This window comes from Indicator indicator, chromosome 6 (assembly GCF_027791375.1).
Source record: "Indicator indicator isolate 239-I01 chromosome 6, UM_Iind_1.1, whole genome shotgun sequence".
Lineage (NCBI taxonomy): Eukaryota > Metazoa > Chordata > Aves > Piciformes > Indicatoridae > Indicator > Indicator indicator.
In genome coordinates, this window is record NC_072015.1 from 38,406,516 (window position 1) to 38,426,058 (window position 19,543).

The 19,543-nt window shown below is 40.9% G+C and overlaps 1 protein-coding gene across 1 annotated transcript; it reads left to right on the forward strand.

The window, feature by feature from the left end:
* The first annotated feature begins 205 nt into the window (after window positions 1-205).
* On the forward strand, window positions 206-19,317 carry FH (fumarate hydratase). Its single transcript, XM_054381665.1, has 10 exons — window positions 206-319; window positions 7,727-7,861; window positions 8,631-8,741; window positions 11,640-11,816; window positions 12,756-12,938; window positions 13,881-14,046; window positions 15,786-15,989; window positions 16,779-16,906; window positions 18,503-18,656; window positions 19,124-19,317. Exons 1-10 carry the CDS (start codon window positions 206-208, stop codon window positions 19,264-19,266), a joined length of 1,515 nt encoding a protein of 504 aa, XP_054237640.1. The 3' UTR covers window positions 19,267-19,317.
* Window positions 19,318-19,543: the final 226 nt, after the last annotated feature.

The following is a 19,543-nucleotide window of genomic DNA, read 5'->3' on the forward strand; positions in this document are numbered from 1 at the left end:
TCCGCCCGCCCTGCGCAGGCGCCCGTCTCTGGGCCCTGCAGCCCCCACCCCGCCATAGAGGCGGTTCTCCGTCGGCAGCCAATTGGCGCGGAGGAGCCTGTGCGGTGATGGGCGTTCGCGTCGTCCTGACGCTCGTCCGGGGCGGGTGCGCTCGCTTTCTCCTCCCCACGGCCGGCCCCCGCGGTGCTCCCCCGTCGCTGCCGCCATGCACCGCTCACTCCGCGCCTGCCGCCGCCTCGGCTGCTCCGTCGGTCTCCTCGCGCGACAGCCGCCCCCGCGGGCCGCCGGCCGCTGGGGTTCGCCGCCGCACGCCGCCATGGTGAGCACCCTGGGCAGGGGGCACTGGGGACAGCAGTGACCTCTAGCCGCCGCCGTGACTCCTCCCCCTGAGCCCGCGGCCCTCCTTCCATACCGCGCTGGGAGAGGGGCGGGGAGGGGGAGCGGCGGCCCCTAGGGATGCGGTCCGTAGTGTTTCCCCTGTGGGGAGAGCAGTGGCAGTGGGAAGGTGTTGCCCCCATCCCTGGTCAAGCTTAAGCGGCAGTTCTTCCGTCGGCGAGGCTGTGGGGCTTGTCCCCGCCCGGCGCCGTGCGGCCCCGGGCCCGCTCCGGTCCCCGCTCCGGAACGCGGGCGCACTTGGATTTGTAGCCCCGGGGCTGGAAGCGTGAGCGGCGCGCAGGTCTATCGGCGTGCTGCCCGGGGCTGAGATTAGCCTTGAGCGCGGCCATTAGCTGTCGGCCCAAGGCCGCTGAGGGAAGCGGGAGCATCCCACCGGATGGGCAGGAGAGGAGCTGCCGCAGGAGCCGCTGTGGCAGGGCTGTGGCCTGCAGCGGCTTCTTCCATAGGCGTTTCAAGCCCGTTCTTAAAACTGTTGAGGAACAAATAAGGGAAAACTGTACCCTCACAGAAATCTGGGAAATCTTCGCCTCAACATGAGGGAGCTTTTAGTCTGTGTCTTCTGGCAGACATCCTCAGTGATTGTTCACGTATGATAGCTGACTGCTGGGCTGTACCGTGCGTAGGACTTGTTCGCTGCACGGAGTTCAGTGTAGAAGGGAAAATGCTGTTTGCATAAGGAGCCCCGAGTCTCGATAATGACGGCTTGGGCGTTGCATTAAAACCTTAGCCTCAGTGCATCTCTGTGAGTTCTCTCCTTAAAAGAAGGAGGTGATTTAGACTGTCAGGAGAATTGCAGCAGAAAATAGGCTGATTAGGGTTTTACTAATTCATTGGGTTGATGAAATAGTTCAGAAATTTAATTAGAATACCAAGTTCCCAGTCTGTGATATGTCTTAGGGTACAGAAAATAGCATTAAAAAGCAGGCTTCCCAGTGAGTGAATACACTGCATGGTGAGCAATACATACCTGTCTCAGAAAACCTGTGTCAGCACAGACTGTGTAACTTGTAAACCGTTGGCCTGTGAGATGGTCATGTCCCTTTTTTTATTTTTCTGTTTGGCATCATCTAAGAAAACCATTATAGCTTGTGGTTTTCATTTACTTGTTCTCAAGCTGCACCAGGGGAGGTTTAGACTGGATGTTAGGAAGAAATTCTTCACAGAAAGAGTGATTGGCCATTGGAATGGGTTGCCCAGGGAGATGGTAGAGTCACTGTCCCTGAAAGTGTTTAAAATAAGACTGGATGAGGCACCTGGTGCTTAGTTGATTAGATGGTTTTGGGTGATAGCTTGGACTGGATGATCTCAAAGGTCTTTTCTGACCTGGTTGATTCTGTGATTCTGTAAATACCTGGTATTTATGAAAGGCTGCAGCATTACATGAAATATATGTATTTTAATCTTTGCTGGTGAGAAATACTACTTGTAAATAGATGCTTTTAATTACTTGGGTTTAAATAACAGCGGAAGTTACAGCAAAATGTCCTTCAGCACATTTGGAACTAAAGCAGCATGTGAATTCTTACCGGAAAACTTTACATTTCTATTTCCAAGAAGATCACTAAAAAAACCCAATGTACTAACAAGCATTTTAATTTTGAAAACCCACCCTGCTTTTTAATGTTTGCAGAGATTTTTCAGCAGCCAGATTTGTGGTTTGGGATACCACTGGTAGACACGACCAGATGTACAAGTTGTTTAGAGTATGACTGTTGTGTTACCTTAACTCAGAGCCAAATCACAGATGAAGTTTCAAATGGAATTGTGTCCGCAGTGGTTCTTCTTCAGCTGAATCTTGTAAAATATTTGGGTTTGCTTTCTAATACACTTAAAAATGGATGCATTCTTCATCTGCTAAAGAAGAGCAGTTGAGCACAAATTCATTTTTTTGCTGGTCTTTATGGGTTGTTTTTGACATCCTAAAAATGCTGGGGTTTTGAGTTGAAGTACTTGCATCCGAAAGTTGCTGCATCCTCAAATCAGAATGTAGTTTTCCACAGGAAACAATAGCACAGCAGTTCTGCCATTTGAGTATCCCCAGTGTGCCGTTATGGTGCAATCAGTTCTGGCTGATTTGTTCCCTGCAGCAAGGTAAAAGTACAGTTATGTTTGTCTAACTGTGTAAGCTTTGGACTGTGAGTCCATGGGATTTTGGGAGGCAAAGGACACCTTGTCAAGCTTCTTAAAAATAATTATATGTAATCTGTCTTGTAAAGATGAGGAACAGTAGTTCTGAGCTGAGGCTTCCTGTGGCTATGGTAGGAACTAAGTGAGCATGGGAGTTTGTCTTGGCTTGTGGCAAGAGTTGCTTCTCCTGTTGCCCACTGGTGGGGAAGTCGAGGGTTGTTACCAGTGTGCTACTGCTGCACCATTTTGCAGTAGGTTCCCCTCCCTTTAGATACGGGAACTGGGACTTTCAGCTCATAAAGCCAGGTGTTCAAGAGATGAATTCTGTCTAAGGAGTGGGGAAAGAATGTTTTTTGCATAAAAATTCAGGCAGTGACTTCTACACACTGCTGCATTAGTCTGAAAGTAATGTTAAAGTTTAGTTACTTTTTGCATGTCTAAAAAATATCACTTTGCTTCTTTACCTAATGTTGCTTTTTACTATATTAATCAGAAAATGACATTGAGCTTAAAGAACCCTACTCTGTTAACTTCATTGGAATTCGTGGATGTGTACCATGGAGTTGGATAGGGAAAGAATTGTTTTAATAACAGGATTGGTTAGAAAGTACTTGTACAAGGAGGTACTGATTCTGTTTACCTTTGTTTCACCATTGCTGGCATTGGAATGATGCAGGTTTGAGGAATCAGTTGTGCAACTGCTTTTTTGTCTAAAAGGTTACAGTAGTTTAATGTTTTTATGTTGTTTGAGTGTGGATACTTTGACTGGTTGAACTACAAGAGCTGGGCTTGAAACTGAGTTGATTCTCTTTATCCAGTTCTATTCTCTATCCAGGTTTGATGTTCTCTGCTTACACAAAGCATCCAAATACCAAAAGCAGGTGTGGTGGTTTTAAGACTGAGCTAGCCTGGTTATTGTTGGTGTGGGAGGGGGATTTCAGCTCTCGCACTGTAACAACAGGCATTTCAGAGACTGTACATCCGTGATCCTTGCTGTTGGAATATTGGTATGTGCACACATACAGTAAGACTTGCAAACATCCACATTAAAGATTTTTGGTAGTAAGATATTAAAGAAGTGGTGACTGTGTTCTGTTTCTTGTTAGCACGTGAATGAATAATATGTGATTAAAATGGGTTAAAGAGGATTGAAGAACATAGGGATGGCATATGGGTCCATACTAAGCTTTTTATTATTATTGGGTCAGTATCTGGGAGACTGTCAGTCAAACACAAGGTATGGGAAATAACAGCAGAAATATCAGTGTGAAAGCCAATCCTTGCTGTTTGTGGGCTGGGCTGCAGTTTCTTTTGCATGACGTGCACCAGCTACTCTGCAAGAGTGTCCTAAGCAAATGGGGCTGGCATCTTTGGTACGTGGCTGATGGAGTACTTGATGGTGGAGCATCTCTACCTGACTGGAATGATACTTAGGACATTAAAAAGGTTGGAATGTCCCCCAGCACTACCACTTGCAGCTTGCCATCTGTGATGATGTGGACCAGGGCAAGCTGCTGCGGAAAATTAGTGATGCAGAGGAGGGTGTTCTACCCAATATTCAGCTGTGCTCTTGTCTGAAGACTGAGACCCACAAAACAAGGAGCAAAAAGAACAGACGAGAAAAAAGAGAGGAACAGCCTGACTTCAGAAGTGGATACCTAGGGAAAAGTAAGAGCTGTGAAAACGTATGTGATGCTTTCCTATTGTTCTCATCCAGGCTCTTCATTTTCACATCAGGATTTTCTGAGTGTCTGGTTTGTCTGTGAAATAACCCAGTTTCCAGGAATACAGTTTTGGAAACAAAAGAACCAAATCTACACAAGGACTTCAGAGCATCCATGAGCTGTGGTGGCACAGCAATGTTTCTTTTGTCCTCTGCTTTTCTTAACAGTTCCTAACATTTGATTTTCTTCTTTCACTGCACTGCAACACAGACCTGATACTTAGGTCAGAGCCTGGCATTGTATAGGTATATATACCCTACTTATGAAGCTGGGTTTATTCTGCTCTATGTATGATAAGAATTACAAAAGAGTTACTCCCTTCCCTGAAGACTCTGCAAGAAGGTAATCTCCCTTTCTGGGGAAGGATGAACTCAGGGACAAGGCTCAGGGACATCCTTGGCTGCGGTGATCCCAATGTGCTAGAATTTAAGCTCCTCAGGGCATCTAGGAAGATGTATTCCAAGCTTATGATCCTGGACTTCAGGCATGCAGACTTTGATCACTTCAGGGATCTGCTGCTGGTCAGAGTATCATGGAACAACACCCTAGAGGAGCCAGAGGTGCGGGGCGGGCGCAGGACAGCTGGTCCTTGTCTGTGTCCAGGAGCGAGGTGTACCGAGAACGAGGAAGGCAGGAAAGAGTGTTAGGAGACCTGCCTGGATGAGCAAGGAGCTCCTAGACACACCTTCACACAAAAAGAAACTCTACAAGGAGTGGATGAAAGGGCAGTTAGAATGGGAGGCATATAAGGAGCTGTCTGAGCAGCAGGAGACCTAGTTAGAAAAGCTAAAACTCAGTTAGAATTAAGTCTAGCCAGGAAGGTCAAGTGGAATAGCAAAACTTTCTATGGGTGCATTAATGGCAAAAGGAAGACTAGGGAAGGTGTGGGCCCCTTCAGAAAGGAAACAGGTGAACCGGTGACAAATGGAGAAGGCTGAGGTTCTCAATGACTTCTTTACCTCAGTCTTCACTGGCAAGGGCTCCAGCTACTCTCACAAAATCACAGAAGGTAATTGCAGAGGCTGGAAGAAGGAACTGCCCATTGTGAGTGGAGATCAGGTTCATGACCATCTGAAAGACCTGCGAGTGTACAAGTCCATGGGACCCAATGAGATGCACCCACGGGTGCTGAGGGGAACTGGTGGATAAGGTCAGTAAACTGCTCTGTGTTATATTCCAAAAGTCATGGCAGTCTGGTGAAGTCCCCACTGACTGGAATAGGGGAAGCATAACCCCCATTTTCAAAAAGGGGAAGAAGGATGACCCATGGAACTACAGGCCAGTCAGTCTCACCTCCATGCCTGGTAAGATCATGGAGCAGATGCTCCTGGAGGCACTACTGAGGCAGAAGCAAAATGAAGATGTGATTTGGTGCAATCAACGTGGTTTCACCGAGGACAAATCCTGCCTGACAAACCTGGTGGCCTTCTATGACAAGGTCACAACATCAGTAGACAAGGGGAGAGCAACTGATGTCGTTTACCTGGACCTGAGCAAAGCCTTCAACGCTGTTCCACATGACATCCTGATTTCCAAGCTGGCAAAATACGGGTTGATGGATGGACCACTCAGTGGATAAAGAACTGGCTTGACAGCCACACCCAAAGAGTGGCTGTCAGTGGGTCCATGTCCAGGTAGAGGCCATTGATTGGTGGAGTCCCTCAAGGATCAGTACTGGGACTGATCTTGTTTGTTGGCAATGTGGACAGTGGCATTGAGTGCACCCTCAGCAAGTTTGCTGATGACACCAAGCTGTGTGGTGCAGCAGAGACGCTGGAGGGAAGGGATCCATCCAGAGGGACCTGGACAGGCTGGAGAGGTGGGCACAAGCCAACCTCATGAGGGTCAACAAGACCAAGTGCAGGGTCCTGCATCTGGGTTGGGGTAATCCCAGGCACCGGTATAGGCTGGGGAGTGACTGGCTTGAGAGCAGCCCTTAAGAAAAGGACTTTGGGGTACTGGTGGATGAGAAGCTCAGTATGAGCCAGCAGTGTGCACTTGCAGCCCAGAAAGCCAACCAGAGCCTGGGCTGCATCAAGAGAAGCATATCTAGCAGGGTGAGAGAGGTGATTCTCCCCCTCCACCTCACTCTGGTGAGACCCCACCTGGAGTACTGTGTCCAGTTCTGGAGCCCCTTCTACAAGAAGGATCTGGAGGTGCTGGAACGTGTCCGGAGAAGGGCCATGAGAATAATCAGACAGCTGGAACACCTCTCCTATAAAGACACTGAGATAGTTGGGATTGTTCAGTCTTGGAGAAAAGGCATCTCCAAGGAGACCTTATTGTGACCTTCCAGTATCTGAAGGGGGCCTACAAGAAAGCTGGTGAAGGACTTTTTAGGATGTCAGGTAGTGATAGGACTAGGGTGGAATGGATCCAAGCTAGAGGAGGGTATATTTAGATTAGATGTTAGGAAGTTCTTCCCCATGAGGGTGGTGAGACACTGGAACAGGTTGCCCAGGGAGGTGGTGAAAGCCCCATCCCTGGAATTTTTTAAGGCCAGGCGGTATGTGGCTCTGGGCAATCTGATCTAGCGGAAAGTGGTTGGAACTAGATGATCCTTGAGGTCCTGTCCAACCCTGACAATTCTGTGAACTCCTTTCTTACAGCAAGTTAGAACTTTGCTGACAAAGGCATGGGGAGAGGAAGAGTAAACTGCTCTTGCTTCCTGCCCAGTCACATAATCTTCGTCAAGCTGCATGTTAATGTGATCACATTATCACAAATGCTTCACAGAAGGTAAAGTTACTATTTAGTTGGTGCATGCCAGCTGAAATTAATTTACCACAGGCTGTGTTAGATAGTAATGCATGCTAGGTGTATATGTGATACAGAAATACTGTTTTAGATAAATATTGCACAGTGTATTTCTAGGTGCACTTTCTTTGTGTTGCACAGCTAGGGCAACTGTCTCCCTGGTTTGTCAGGCTTGAGAAAAGAGTTATTTGTCAGTAACTTGGTATTAGATTAGTCAGTTGCTCCTTTTCATTATTTTTCTTAGCTCTCCTTTGCAGTGTGGATTTCACCTAGGGATTGTGTTACATGTTTGTTGCCTGGGAGGAAACCAGGTGAATTTTTGCTGTGCTAGTTCTTCAGTTTAGTTTTAATGAAATGCCAATTCTGTAAATTGTAAGATAAGTTACTAATTCTTCAAAAGAGAAGAAGCCAAGTCTTTTGTCAGGTTGATGTGTTTTGTACAATGGGCAGCCAAGGTCTTAAGTCTTGCAGTGCTGCCTGTCATCACTGGGTCTGCTAGGTTACACGATGGTAGTAGCTGTGACTTGCAGTGAGACAGGTGCTCAAACTAGAAAAATGTCTTAAGTATGAAAATATAAGTAGAAAAAATACCTATGATTAGCTGTGTGCTTTGTTTTTCCCCCTCTTTTCTTGCATATGTTTTCTTGACTCTGCTTTCAAAGAGGATGTACTGTTTACTGTTGTCTGAAATACATTTTTTTTAAAATTTTCTTTTTCTATAGTCTGCTCAAGAGGCTTTTAGGATAGAATATGATACCTTTGGTGAACTGAAGGTCCCAAGTGACAAATACTATGGTGCCCAGACTGTAAGATCTACGATGAACTTCAAGATTGGAGGTGTTTCAGAAAGAATGCCAGTAAGTAATTTAAAGATGTGTTCATTTCTTCTCTTTAAATATGTTTTGGATGTGAGAGTGAATACATTCTTCTTAGACTTTTGCTGGGAATACAAGCAACTTTGAATTTTAATTGAAATTAGAAATTCCATGGCAAGATACTGTCCTGTGTTAGAAATGTTTTTGTTCCATTTAAATAAATTGATTGTTGCTTTTGAATAATTGCTTACCACATTGTGTAATTTTTTGAGTCAGGATGATAGCAATGTGTCATTCATTTTTTCTGAAAATGGAATAGCTTGTTAGCTGTAGCCTCATGTAGCTTGTTACTGAAGGTCTTTAGTGAAGCGTTGGCTTGGTATTTTTTTCCACATGTAGCTGTGCATAGGGCATTAGTGTGCATGGACTTTGTCAGGCCAAGGCTTTCCATGTACTGAAATGTGTCAGTTTGCTCTCAAAAGGCTATTTTGGAAGTAGTACCAGTTCTCCTTTTTAGTTCATTTTAATACATGTCATCTATTTTGATACACAAAGCATACCTGGACTTGGAGAGAAAGGATGAGCTGTGTACTGCTTTCTGTACTGCTTGGATAAATGTTACTGTTCATGGGAGCACAGGTCATGGGACCTGATTGCTCTTTGGTGTGCTTGGTGGTCTACTGCTGGATTTAAGTTCAGAAGTTTGGTTTAGAGCTAGACCTGTGCTGTGTGTTCCTGAAATGGCCTTTGGGGGGGAAAAAAAACCAACAACAAAACAACAACCATAGTTAAACTTGCTTTTGTGTCTCAGGTTCAAGTTATAAGGGCTTTTGGCATCTTGAAGAGAGCAGCTGCTGAAGTAAATAAAGATTATGGTCTCGACCCAAAGGTTGCTGATGCTATCGTTAAGGCAGCAAATGAGGTAGGAACTAACTGTTTGAAATACCAGAAGTGTCATTGTATTTTTGTTAAGATTTTTACAGGAAGACAGGAAGTTTGGAGGCTAAAGGAAGACTGCTTTTATTTCTCTGATTGGTGGAGGGAGGCATTTATTTTTATTATAACTTTGTTTTTCAGGTTAAGAAATAATTTACATAATGTTTTACTATTTTAACTTCTTCCATTTGCAGAAATGATAGAATGTTCAAATATATTTTGATAATTAAGTTATGAAAACAGTGCAATTTCTCCCCTCTATTATGACCAGTCATTACAGCCTAGTGTTGACTCTTGCCAGATTAAGAGTATTAAAAAAAAAATTAGGAGGGGAATTGAATCTCAGTTCATTCAGCTAATATGCTGAACATGCCAAGCAAAGCTTTTTTTATTTTGGTAGTCTCCAAACTCTCAAGCAATTGCAGCTTGGTAATGTGAATACCATCTGCACTTTGAAAAGTTTCTCTGTTACTTGTTTATTTCCTCTTCAGACTTAAGCTAAATAGTAAATCTGTGCTTTTTAAGTATCACTTCTGTAGCTAAAGAGGATGTGATGTGAAATGACAGACAGAAGCATCTCCTCTTTCTCAGGATAAATGTCATCCAAGTGCACATAGCTGTGAATGAGCATTATATGAGGTATGGTAATGCCAGGTGTATTAGTATTGTGTAAATCAGCAGATACATTTATCTATAAGCTTTGTTTTACAGAACTTTCTCATTCTAACCAGCTGAAAAATATTTCAGTATTTGCAGAAGACTTTATCCTTGTTCTACCAGCTCTAGCACCGTAAGTCCCAAGGGCTCTGGAGAACTCCAGAATATGTTCAGTCTCTTCTTGTGGTTTCTAGGGTTCTCCTGGTTTTTGATGGCTAAATGCTTCTTAGATTAGATTGATGGGTTCTGAAAGTTGTTTGGGCCTTTTTTGCTGAGTTTTAGAAACACGTCAGCAGCGCTATGCTTTCTCTTGCCTCCAAAATAATGTCCTAATGTAACTGAAGAAGATCACAGTATCACAGTGTATCAGAGGTTGGAAGGGACCTCAAGAGATCATTAGGTCCAACCCCCCTGCCAGAGCAGGATCACTTAGGGGAGTCTGCACAGGAATGCATCCAGGTGGATTTGGAAAGTCTCCAGAGAAGGAGACTTCACAACACCCCTGGGCAGCCTGTTCCAGTGCTCTGTCACCCTCACTGGAAAGACGTTTCTCCTCATGTTGAGCTGAAATCTTCTGTGTTCAAGTTTGAACCCATTGTTCCTTGTCTTATCACTGTGAACCACCAAAAAGAGCCTGGCCCCCTCCACTTGACACCCACCCCTCACATATTTGTACACGTTTATGAGATCCTCTCTCAGCCTTCTCTTCTCCAGGCTAAATAGATAGAGCAAGGGATCAAGTTATTCTTGGAGGTGGGAACTTTACATCTCTGGATGGTGGGAAATACATAACATCCTTTCCTGAAAAGCATGATTCCAGGAGGATTAGTATATCCTAATAACATGGAGATAGGTATCTAGGCTCAGAGTTGAGACAACAGATCGTTTTGCTTTGCATTCTTGACCTTTCTGAGGTTAATATATATGGGGGTAGTACTTCAAAGCAAGATTTTGATACTATCACAAACACACATTCAGAAGAATCTCTAAATGCATATAAGGTTGAATAGGCTCCAAAAATGTAGATAAATCAGGAGAATGTTTGTATCTGTTGCTCTGTTTGGAATTGAGAGAGTTGTTGTTACAGCCTGCCTAATGAAAATGTGAGTTGGTGTAGCTATTTTTGGCTGATCTGGACCTGCCTTCTATGGGTAAGCAGCAAGTCAATACAGATGGATCTTTTTAAGTACACATGGTTCTTTCATTTGTTTATATGTGTACCATAGCTGCAGTTGAGGTACATTAAAGAGAGTTACAAGTACTTTTCAGGCATCTCTCAATTACAGCTATGTAGGTCTTGGGCAGTAGTAGGGAAACCAGCAACCATCTGCCAGCTCATATTGTTGATGCAAAATCTAATGTCTGGAGGTGTAAGAAGTCTGGAACTTGCCTGTATGGAATTTGTTTTCTGAGAAATTTCATAGTCCAGCTGTACAAATACTGTTTACTGCATGTGCATGACAGATGGGCTATAGCAAAACAGTCTCTGCTCTGGGGGACTGTTTTCCATAGTGCCTCTAATGTAAGTTGTTACCTAGTTGTGATCAGTGTTTATGATGAGGCTGTGCAGCTGTTGAGCTTGATTTCCTAGGAGAAAGCAGTGCTCTCATGATGAAAAGTTTGTAAACAGTCAAGCACTATCCAGTTTCTGACACCCAAAGGGTGATCATGGCTCAAGGAGACACAGAAAACTGAATCAATTCCTTGAAGCACTTCATGTGCTTTGATTGCAAAACTACTTCAGGTATTTTAATACCTTCCCTAGGACATATTACTAATCTGAGCAAGTAACTGTGGAAGGGGAAACAATTACATACTTACTACCTCTAGTCCTACCTGGGAGGATTAGAATCCAAACTACTTTAAAACTTGAGAAGGGTGCAGATATTTTAGGACTTCAAAAATCATTGGCATTGTTCAGGAAACAGAACATAAAACCTGAAAGACTTTTAAAAAATCTTTTATGCTTGTGAAGCATGAATCAAATAACATACTCCTCTCTGTTTCAGAATTCAGCATCTTGAAGAAGCTTAGAAAAAGTGTTTTGCCCTTTTAATATCTGATATCAAATTCTCAATTATTCTGGATTAAATTCATAATTGTTGTATGTGTTTAGAAATATAATAGAGAACATTCTTTGGATAAAATGCTCTTGTTCATGCTTTCTATTTTTGTTTGTTTGTTTTGTTCTGGAAGAACAACTTTTCTCTGTCATTTTTCGTCACAGGTAGCTGAAGGAAAACTCAACGATCACTTTCCATTGGTGGTGTGGCAGACTGGGTCTGGAACTCAAACTAATATGAATGTCAATGAAGTCATCAGTAACAGAGCCATTGAGATAATGGGGGGCAAACTGGGGAGCAAAATCCCAGTACATCCAAATGATCACGTTAACAAAAGCCAGGTCGTTATACTCACATTTTACTTCCTTTAATATAAAAAGTATTTCTTTAATTGTGGATTTTTAATTTACTTCTAGCCACTGTTTAGATTTGAATTAAAAAGGGGGTTGTGTACATCTTTGGCAACGATTTTCCATGTTTTTCAGTTCAAGTGAAATTTAGTCAGTGACAGGATGAGTTTCTTAGACTAATAAGTTTTCATCTTAGGACAGAGGAATTCATGCATGATAGAGTGGGCAGAGGTTGTTTTAGTAACAACTACTGCTACTGCAGACAGTTGTGAAGAAGTTAAATAGACATCCAGTTTCTAAAGGTTGGATACTTACAATGTATCTCCATAGTGCATTACATAAAGCATATAGAAAGAATAAAAAATGGTTGAAGTCTTGTAATTGGTAAATTAAAAATCCATTTCTTTTCTTCCTCCTCCAAGGATCATGGTAGGTGTTTTTTATTATATTTCACTCTCAATACTTTCTTTAGATAATTTAACCAGTGACTTCCTTGTATCACTTCCTCGTATTTTGTGCTTACTCAGTATCCTGGGAATGGATTTAACATTACCAAAGGAAGACACAGATGTGTTAAAGCCACCTGCAATTGCTTTAAAATCATCCATCTATTTGTTACTTTTGTCTTACAGGTACTTTAGCAAGTCTTTTTTTTTTTTTTTGGCCCCAGTGTTCTTATGAACAGTCTACTCATGTAATTAACTTTCTGTGGGTATAGTTACAAAAAGTTGACATCAATAAGGTGCTGAACTGGAGTTTAGAAGACTTGGTTATTCATGCAGATTGGCTTGTAGAACACAGCCAAGTTTCTTGCTCTTAGTTTAGTTTCTTCTTGTTTATAAATCAAAGAGAATAAAGCCATACATGTATATCTTGCAGTAAAGATAGTGAGAAAAGCTTGTAAATAAACTTCTTGAACTTCCTTCACAGAGTTCAAATGACACTTTCCCAACAGCAATGCATATTGCTGCTGCCCAGGAGGTCAATGAGGTGTTGTTACCTGGACTAAAGAAGCTACAGAATGCACTTGAAGCGAAATCCAAAGAGTTTTCCCAAATCATAAAAATAGGTCGCACTCATACACAAGATGCTGTTCCACTTACACTTGGACAGGTAAAATATAAAATAAATCTATGCATTCATTTGGAAATTCTTGTAAATATTTTGGAGGAAGCTGAGGCCCAAATTAAGTTGATACCTTGAGAGGAAACTGACTGAATCTCAGTCAGAGTATTACATCTCTATCAGAGTTTGCTGGATGCTGTACTCTACTACATCATAAATTTTCTTAATTTTTTTCCATGTGTTTTACTTCTAACAGTAGTAAGATAAAATGACTTGTAAATTGTGTTCCATTACCAAATAACATAGTGTGGTATTTCTATAACATTTGAAGGAAGGAAGGCAGGTTGTAAACTTACATAAGTGAGATTTTGTCAACACACAAAGCTACTAAGTATTTGGAATGAAAATATTTGATTGTGTATATGTGTGTCTTCTCATATATAGATATATATATATATATATATACAGAGAGAGAGAGACATATGATAGCAAACCTTTGTTATTATGCTGTCAAGAATGTCAATAACCTGATAATGAATTAACTTAAACTGATCTGATAAAAATCCATGTAAAATTTGTGGTTTTCTTCCAAGAATGCACAGTTGAGTTTTTTACTCAGTAAAATTAAGTGAAGAAAGCCCAAGATATGTTTCTGTAATTGTATCATGAGAATGCTGAGTTACCTCAGATTGAGATCTTGATAAGTACATGACCAAGATAGAAGGCAAGAGAAAGATGCATTGTGACCACATTTTTATATATGTAGGTTGTTTTTATGTGTAATTTGTTCATACTGTGAGAGCAGTGTTCTAGTATATGTCAATTTTCCCTCTTGGGGAAAACATGCTAAGATTTAGTATCTGTGTGAAGTTCAATGCCTTTGTTCTTTCAAAGAAATTAGTCCAGTCATCTTAAAAGCCCAAGTAATTCCAAGTGCTTATTCTTGGTTGTTGTCTTTGTTCTTTTATTTTTATCTCCTTTCTTTCAAAGGAATTTAGTGGTTACGTGCAACAGATTAAGTATGGTGTGGCTAGGATTGAATCAACCTTGCCAAGAGTGTATCAGCTGGCAGCTGGTGGGACTGCAGTTGGTACAGGACTAAACACAAGAATTGGCTTTGCTGAGAAAGTTGCTGCTAAAGTAGCTGAACTGACAGGTGAGGAATGATAGTTCAGAGTTATCAGTAAAGCAGTATATGAAAGATGCAGTCAAATTCAAACTAAATCTTGCTGTTTCCATACTTCTCATAAGTTTCTCAAATTGTCTTTATATTTTAACATGAAATTTTCTGTTCATGTTGTACGTTATGTGCCTTATACTTAAAAGATGTTTCATGCAATGTATTTTTGTAATTATACTCAGTGCATTGGAAGTGATTGAAATTTCTTAGCAAGGCTTGTTGGAGAGAGGGATACAGTTTCGGCCTTCTATTATTAGCCCAGCTATAATGCTTCTGTCTTGATCTTGCCTCCTCTGGCTCTCAATTTACAGTGACTTGGCACAAATGAAGGGAAAATACACCTCCCAAAGCCACTATGTTTATTCATGTGAAAGAGTGAAAGCTAACTGTCTTTTTTTTATTTTATGCTGTCTTTATAGATCTCAAAACTTAATTTACAGAGCCATTTTTATCGTTGTCTGCAAACCAGATCTCTCACAGGATCAGTTTTTAAAATGCCTCCAAATGATGCACATGTCTGTCATTTAAATTCGCTAAACAATCTGAATCAACACTATTTTTTATGGGTCTATTCACTGTCTTATAGAAGGTAAAGACTCTCTTATACCCTGAGAGGGAAGTAATGAGCCATAAAAACGACAGCTGCTGAGAAACAGTGCAGGGCTTGTTTGGGTGCTTGGTGGTGTTAGGAGTTGGGCAGACTACTGAAGTTCTGCATGTTCTTACAGGAGAAGTTTATTACCAGGGGCAAAACTGAAAGTTTGGAATGCTTTCTGCAACTGAGAAGGCAGCTGTGCAATTCCAAAGCCTCTGCAAATTGGGTGGGATTTGGTGTTTGGCAGAAACTGCAGAACACAGTAGAAATTCTGCCGTTTCTCTAGCAAACGGTGTTACGTTACTCGATTCAACTGACAATGTAAGCTCAGACCAGTAGTTTTGTGGGGCAGGAGTCCAGCCCACATTCAGCATCCCTGTGCACCTCCTTAGTGTTGTCCATTACAGCTAATAAAATTCTGCTGAGACTTTTATTCCAGGGCAAAGCCCTGAAGAAATGTTTTTCATTGTGGAACCAAGCCTTAAATCCCAGGTATTTAATTAATGTAAACAGAGCTGTTGCTTCCCCTGCTCCTGTCCTCTTGCTGTTGGCAGCACTTTCAGGCATCTTTCTCAGTCTGAATCAGCTTTCACATATTCCATCTGGTTTGTTGTTCCCTTCCAGTATTGATATTTGCATGCATATTTTTTCTTTAAGTAGCTAATTCCATTGTGATTACTTTATCCTGCTGTTGGTGCTGCGCTGCACACCCCTCTATTTCCATAACTCAGAGAAAGCATCACAGCAGTTGACAATCTAAAGAACTAAACTGAATTTAGAGGAAGAAATACATAAGTTTGGACTAACTTGTAAGAGGCATTTCACATTCACAAAATATTTTATTGCAAAGGAGTGCTTAGTATGCAGCACAGTGTGAAGCCTTGGCATTTGTACTTTTGTTGTGAGTAGATGCTCAAATTTCATATTCTGTATTTTAGTGATTTTATTGTGTTCTTTATATTGAATATAATCTGTTTGTGAGGAAAGGTCTAGAGAAGTGAAATGATCTTACACTGTTAGTAATATGTTTTTTTTATTAAGCTAATTTTGGTTTTGATATGTGGTTTATGTCTGCAAGGAAGTGCCTCACAGGTTTAATGTTTTCACCACCTCCCTCTAGGTTTGCCTTTTGTTACTGCTCCAAATAAGTTTGAAGCTCTTGCGGCTCATGATGCTCTAGTTGAACTCAGTGGAGCTATGAACACAGTGGCCTGTAGTCTGATGAAAATAGCTAATGATATTCGTTTCCTGGGTTCTGGACCTCGCTCTGGACTGGGAGAGCTCATCCTGCCTGAAAATGAACCAGGAAGCAGCATCATGCCAGGTACAGAGAAAATGAACAGAGAAAAATTGCCTGTTTGTTTTGGTTTGGACCACTAACTCCTAACAGATATGATTACCAAACACTACCACAAATGTCATTAAGTCCCTGATTGAACACTTCTGTTAGTTTTTATCTTCTGTCATAGTTTCCAAAATTTGTATTCATAAAAATAGTTACTTGCACAGGCTTTATTTACAGGCATATTTCTTAAAGCCTTCTTTTAGAATTGCTTTTTTGAAACAAGCTTAAATGATCTAAACTATGAATTATTGCAGTTTTTTTATTATAAATTGACTTCTGTCTTTACTCCCTAGCTTTAGTGTTGTGTACTTATATTTTCCCTTCTGCAATGATCCCAGTATATGGGAGGATAAGAAAAGAAGTAATATTGGTAATCATTCATTGATTCTCTCATAAAGGAATATATACATATGAAGATTGTACATCCAAAACTATTCTAAGCATGTTCTTCCTGTATGATAAATAAAAGAAACAGGATGTGAGCATATCTGGCTTTTAAAAAAGCAGACAACCAGTGTTCTTAGTAGGATGATTTCTAGAAATGAAATCAACCATAAAACTTCATTGTTAGGAGGCCACTGTATTTTTCTTCCTGACAAAGTAAACAGAGTGTACTAGAAAGCAATTCTAACAAATCAGTAATACTTTTCTTAAGTTAACTGAGATCCTGCCTGTCCGCCTCCCTGCCTGCCTGTCTGTCATTCTGTCTTATTTGTTAATCTTTTTTCTCTCTTATTTATTAATCTTTCCTCTCCCTTCCACAACCAGGAAAAGTGAACCCTACCCAGTGTGAAGCTGTAACTATGGTTGCAGCCCAAGTTATGGGAAACCATGTTGCTGTTACTGTAGGAGGTAGCAATGGACACTTTGAACTGAATGTTTTTAAGCCCATGATGGTAAGTTCTTTAAGCTTTACATTTGGTGGTCTTTTTAAATCATCATTTGTATAATCAGCATGTGGGGAAAAAACCCTCAGTGACTATTTGGTCAGTACAGGTGTCTGAGAAGCTGATAAATTGTGAGAATAAATTTTATTCTTTCTTATGGTAATTCCTTATTATTTTCACAGGGAACTGGCAAGCTTTTTAACATTATCTTCTGCAGATAAAGCTTTTATCTTCACAATGTGTGTCTCTCATCAGCCTGTGGAAGTAAGGAGAGAGGAGCACAGAGACAAAATTTTGTCCAGAGTCAAAAGCAATTTGTATTTTAGCTGAAAATTAAGATACTTTTATTGTTACATTATTGTATTTATTATTTAGGAACTGTGTGCTTATTTCTGTTACCACTGAATACCAGTGGATTACAGGCTTTTGGCAAGTGAGTTATGTAAAATTGCAAATCATTAATCACAGACTTCAGAATTTAAATTTTCTGCCTTTTACAGTGTGAGCAGGATACATACTGCTGCTTCTGTATATTTAATAAAAGGTGAAGTTAATAGTGTGTTACAAATCGCCTTGTACTGAAATTCAGAAGTTTTCACATCAAGTCATAATTCTTATTTCCTTCTTCAGGCTATTTACTTTGTTTTTCTTTCTTAAAACCAAAAAGGAAAAATATAGAGGAGAAACTGAGGCAAAGAACATAAATAAAAGCACCAAATCAGAGGATTGTAGAGAACTGTGTATAAAGATGTTGAAGGAATAGCATAGATTTAGGGTGGGGATGACAGTTTAAAAATACCCTATGGTTACTTGCAGAAAATACTCAAATGCTAAATAGAAATAAAAGGAAAAAATTTGAATTCTTGTTGTCTTAGATATAAGAGGCACAAAGGAAGCAGCATGTCATATTCTTTTTCTACACAGCCTGTATTGACTGATACTGCTTTTTTATTATGGTAGTTAGAAATGATTGAAAAAAAGTGGAAATTTTATAACAAGATCAGTGTTTCTCTCTTCCTTATTGCACCTGCTGAGGCTAGCGTTTGGGGTTTTTTTCTGCACTTATCTCAACATATTTCTTCTAAACATACAGCACCCGTTTTTGAAGGTGGGGCCTGGAAATAAATCACATTAATGCACCTGACAGAAGAGAATACCAAGCAATGTACCTGACAGAAGATAATTTTTGATAAAAACAGACACCTTTCCAAAAAAATAAGGAGCAGCATGTTATGGATTGTCAAAGCAGAGGACTAACGCTATACATTACCATACTATTTTTAGTCTTAACTGATATGTTAATGACAGTGGGGCAAATAACAATGAATCAAATGTCTTAAATGTTAAACCAAAACAATTAGACATACTGTGGTCATCTTCACAGAAGAGTTCTTCTGCTGTGCCTTTAAATAAGAGTGGCTGATCTTATCCTGCTCAGGAAGAAGGCATATTATTATTCACTGTACTCTCTTTGTACAAATAGCCTGATAGGTGCTCCTTAGGTGGATATTGCAGGGTGGGCACTGGTTCTCAACTAACATGCCAGACTGTGCAGCTATTAATGCCTGAATGTAATAGTTGGTATTTCTTTCCTTTTTTTGTTAGATTAAAAATGTTTTAAACTCCGCAAGACTTCTTGGAGATGTTTGTGTTTCATTCACTGACAACTGTGTAGTTGGAATCCAAGCCAATACAGACAGGATCAACAAACTAATGAGTGAATCTCTGATGTTGGTAACAGCTCTGAACCCGCATATAGGTAGGTTTAAGGCTCAGAAACATCTCAAAACATTATATTGAAATATTTTGCAGTAATGTTATTTTACACGTATTGTCACAATGTTCAGGGGATGCCAATTAACATCAGTTAGTATTACAGGTGAAAAAGATGTGTTCTTCTTGCAGTGGTTGAACCATGCATTATATAGGTAATTCTGGCAAGAATCAAAGCCAGCAGATTGGAAGGATTTGAGTACCTATCATCCTGATTTGACTGCTAATAATGAAAAGTGAAAGATTACAGTATCTTTTTTTTTTTTAATGAATTCTAAAACCAGAGTAACAATTTACTTTCCCTTTAAGTAAGGCGTTGGTGTGAACATCTGGTGCACATTTACTGCTAACTGTGTTAAGCAGTAACAGCAATATTGATGGAATTAATTCCCCAAAGGCCAAGCGTCTTCTGGAACCACAAATGGCAAACTTGTTCCTTTTGTTTTGTTACAGGATACGATAAAGCAGCCAAGATTGCTAAAACTGCGCACAAAGAAGGGACGACGTTAAAAGAAGCTGCTATAAAGCTGGGATTCCTCACATCAGACCAGTTTGATCAGTGGGTGAAGCCTAAAGATATGTTGGGCCCTCAGTAACTTCTGTGCAAAAAACCCCACAAGTGTTCCTAACATAATAAATAAATTAAATAAAACAAGTATTACAGGGGTTTGATATTTTTTGGTACTAGGAAATAAGTGATACGTCTACGCTGCTATAACGTGGAGGGTGTTCTCCTAAGAGGTGACACCAGTTCTGAAGAGGTACTGCACTTGTAGTCACCCGTTACAGTGCATCCTTCCCCTACTCCCCGTGACCCGCGGTGGTGACCGCCGCCAAGCGGCTGGCGGAGTTGCGGGCGTGCGGCTGTCCAGC

Bases quoted from the DNA above. Each gene is read 5' to 3' on its own strand.
- FH (XM_054381665.1), top strand. From the start codon at position 206: ATGCACCGCTCACTCCGCGCCTGCCGCCGCCTCGGCTGCTCCGTCGGT. The intron at 11,817-12,755 runs GTCGTTATACTC...CTTCCTTCACAG, and splicing joins ATCACGTTAACAAAAGCCAG to AGTTCAAATGACACTTTCCC. The intron at 18,657-19,123 runs GTAGGTTTAAGG...GTTTTGTTACAG, and splicing joins AGCTCTGAACCCGCATATAG to GATACGATAAAGCAGCCAAG.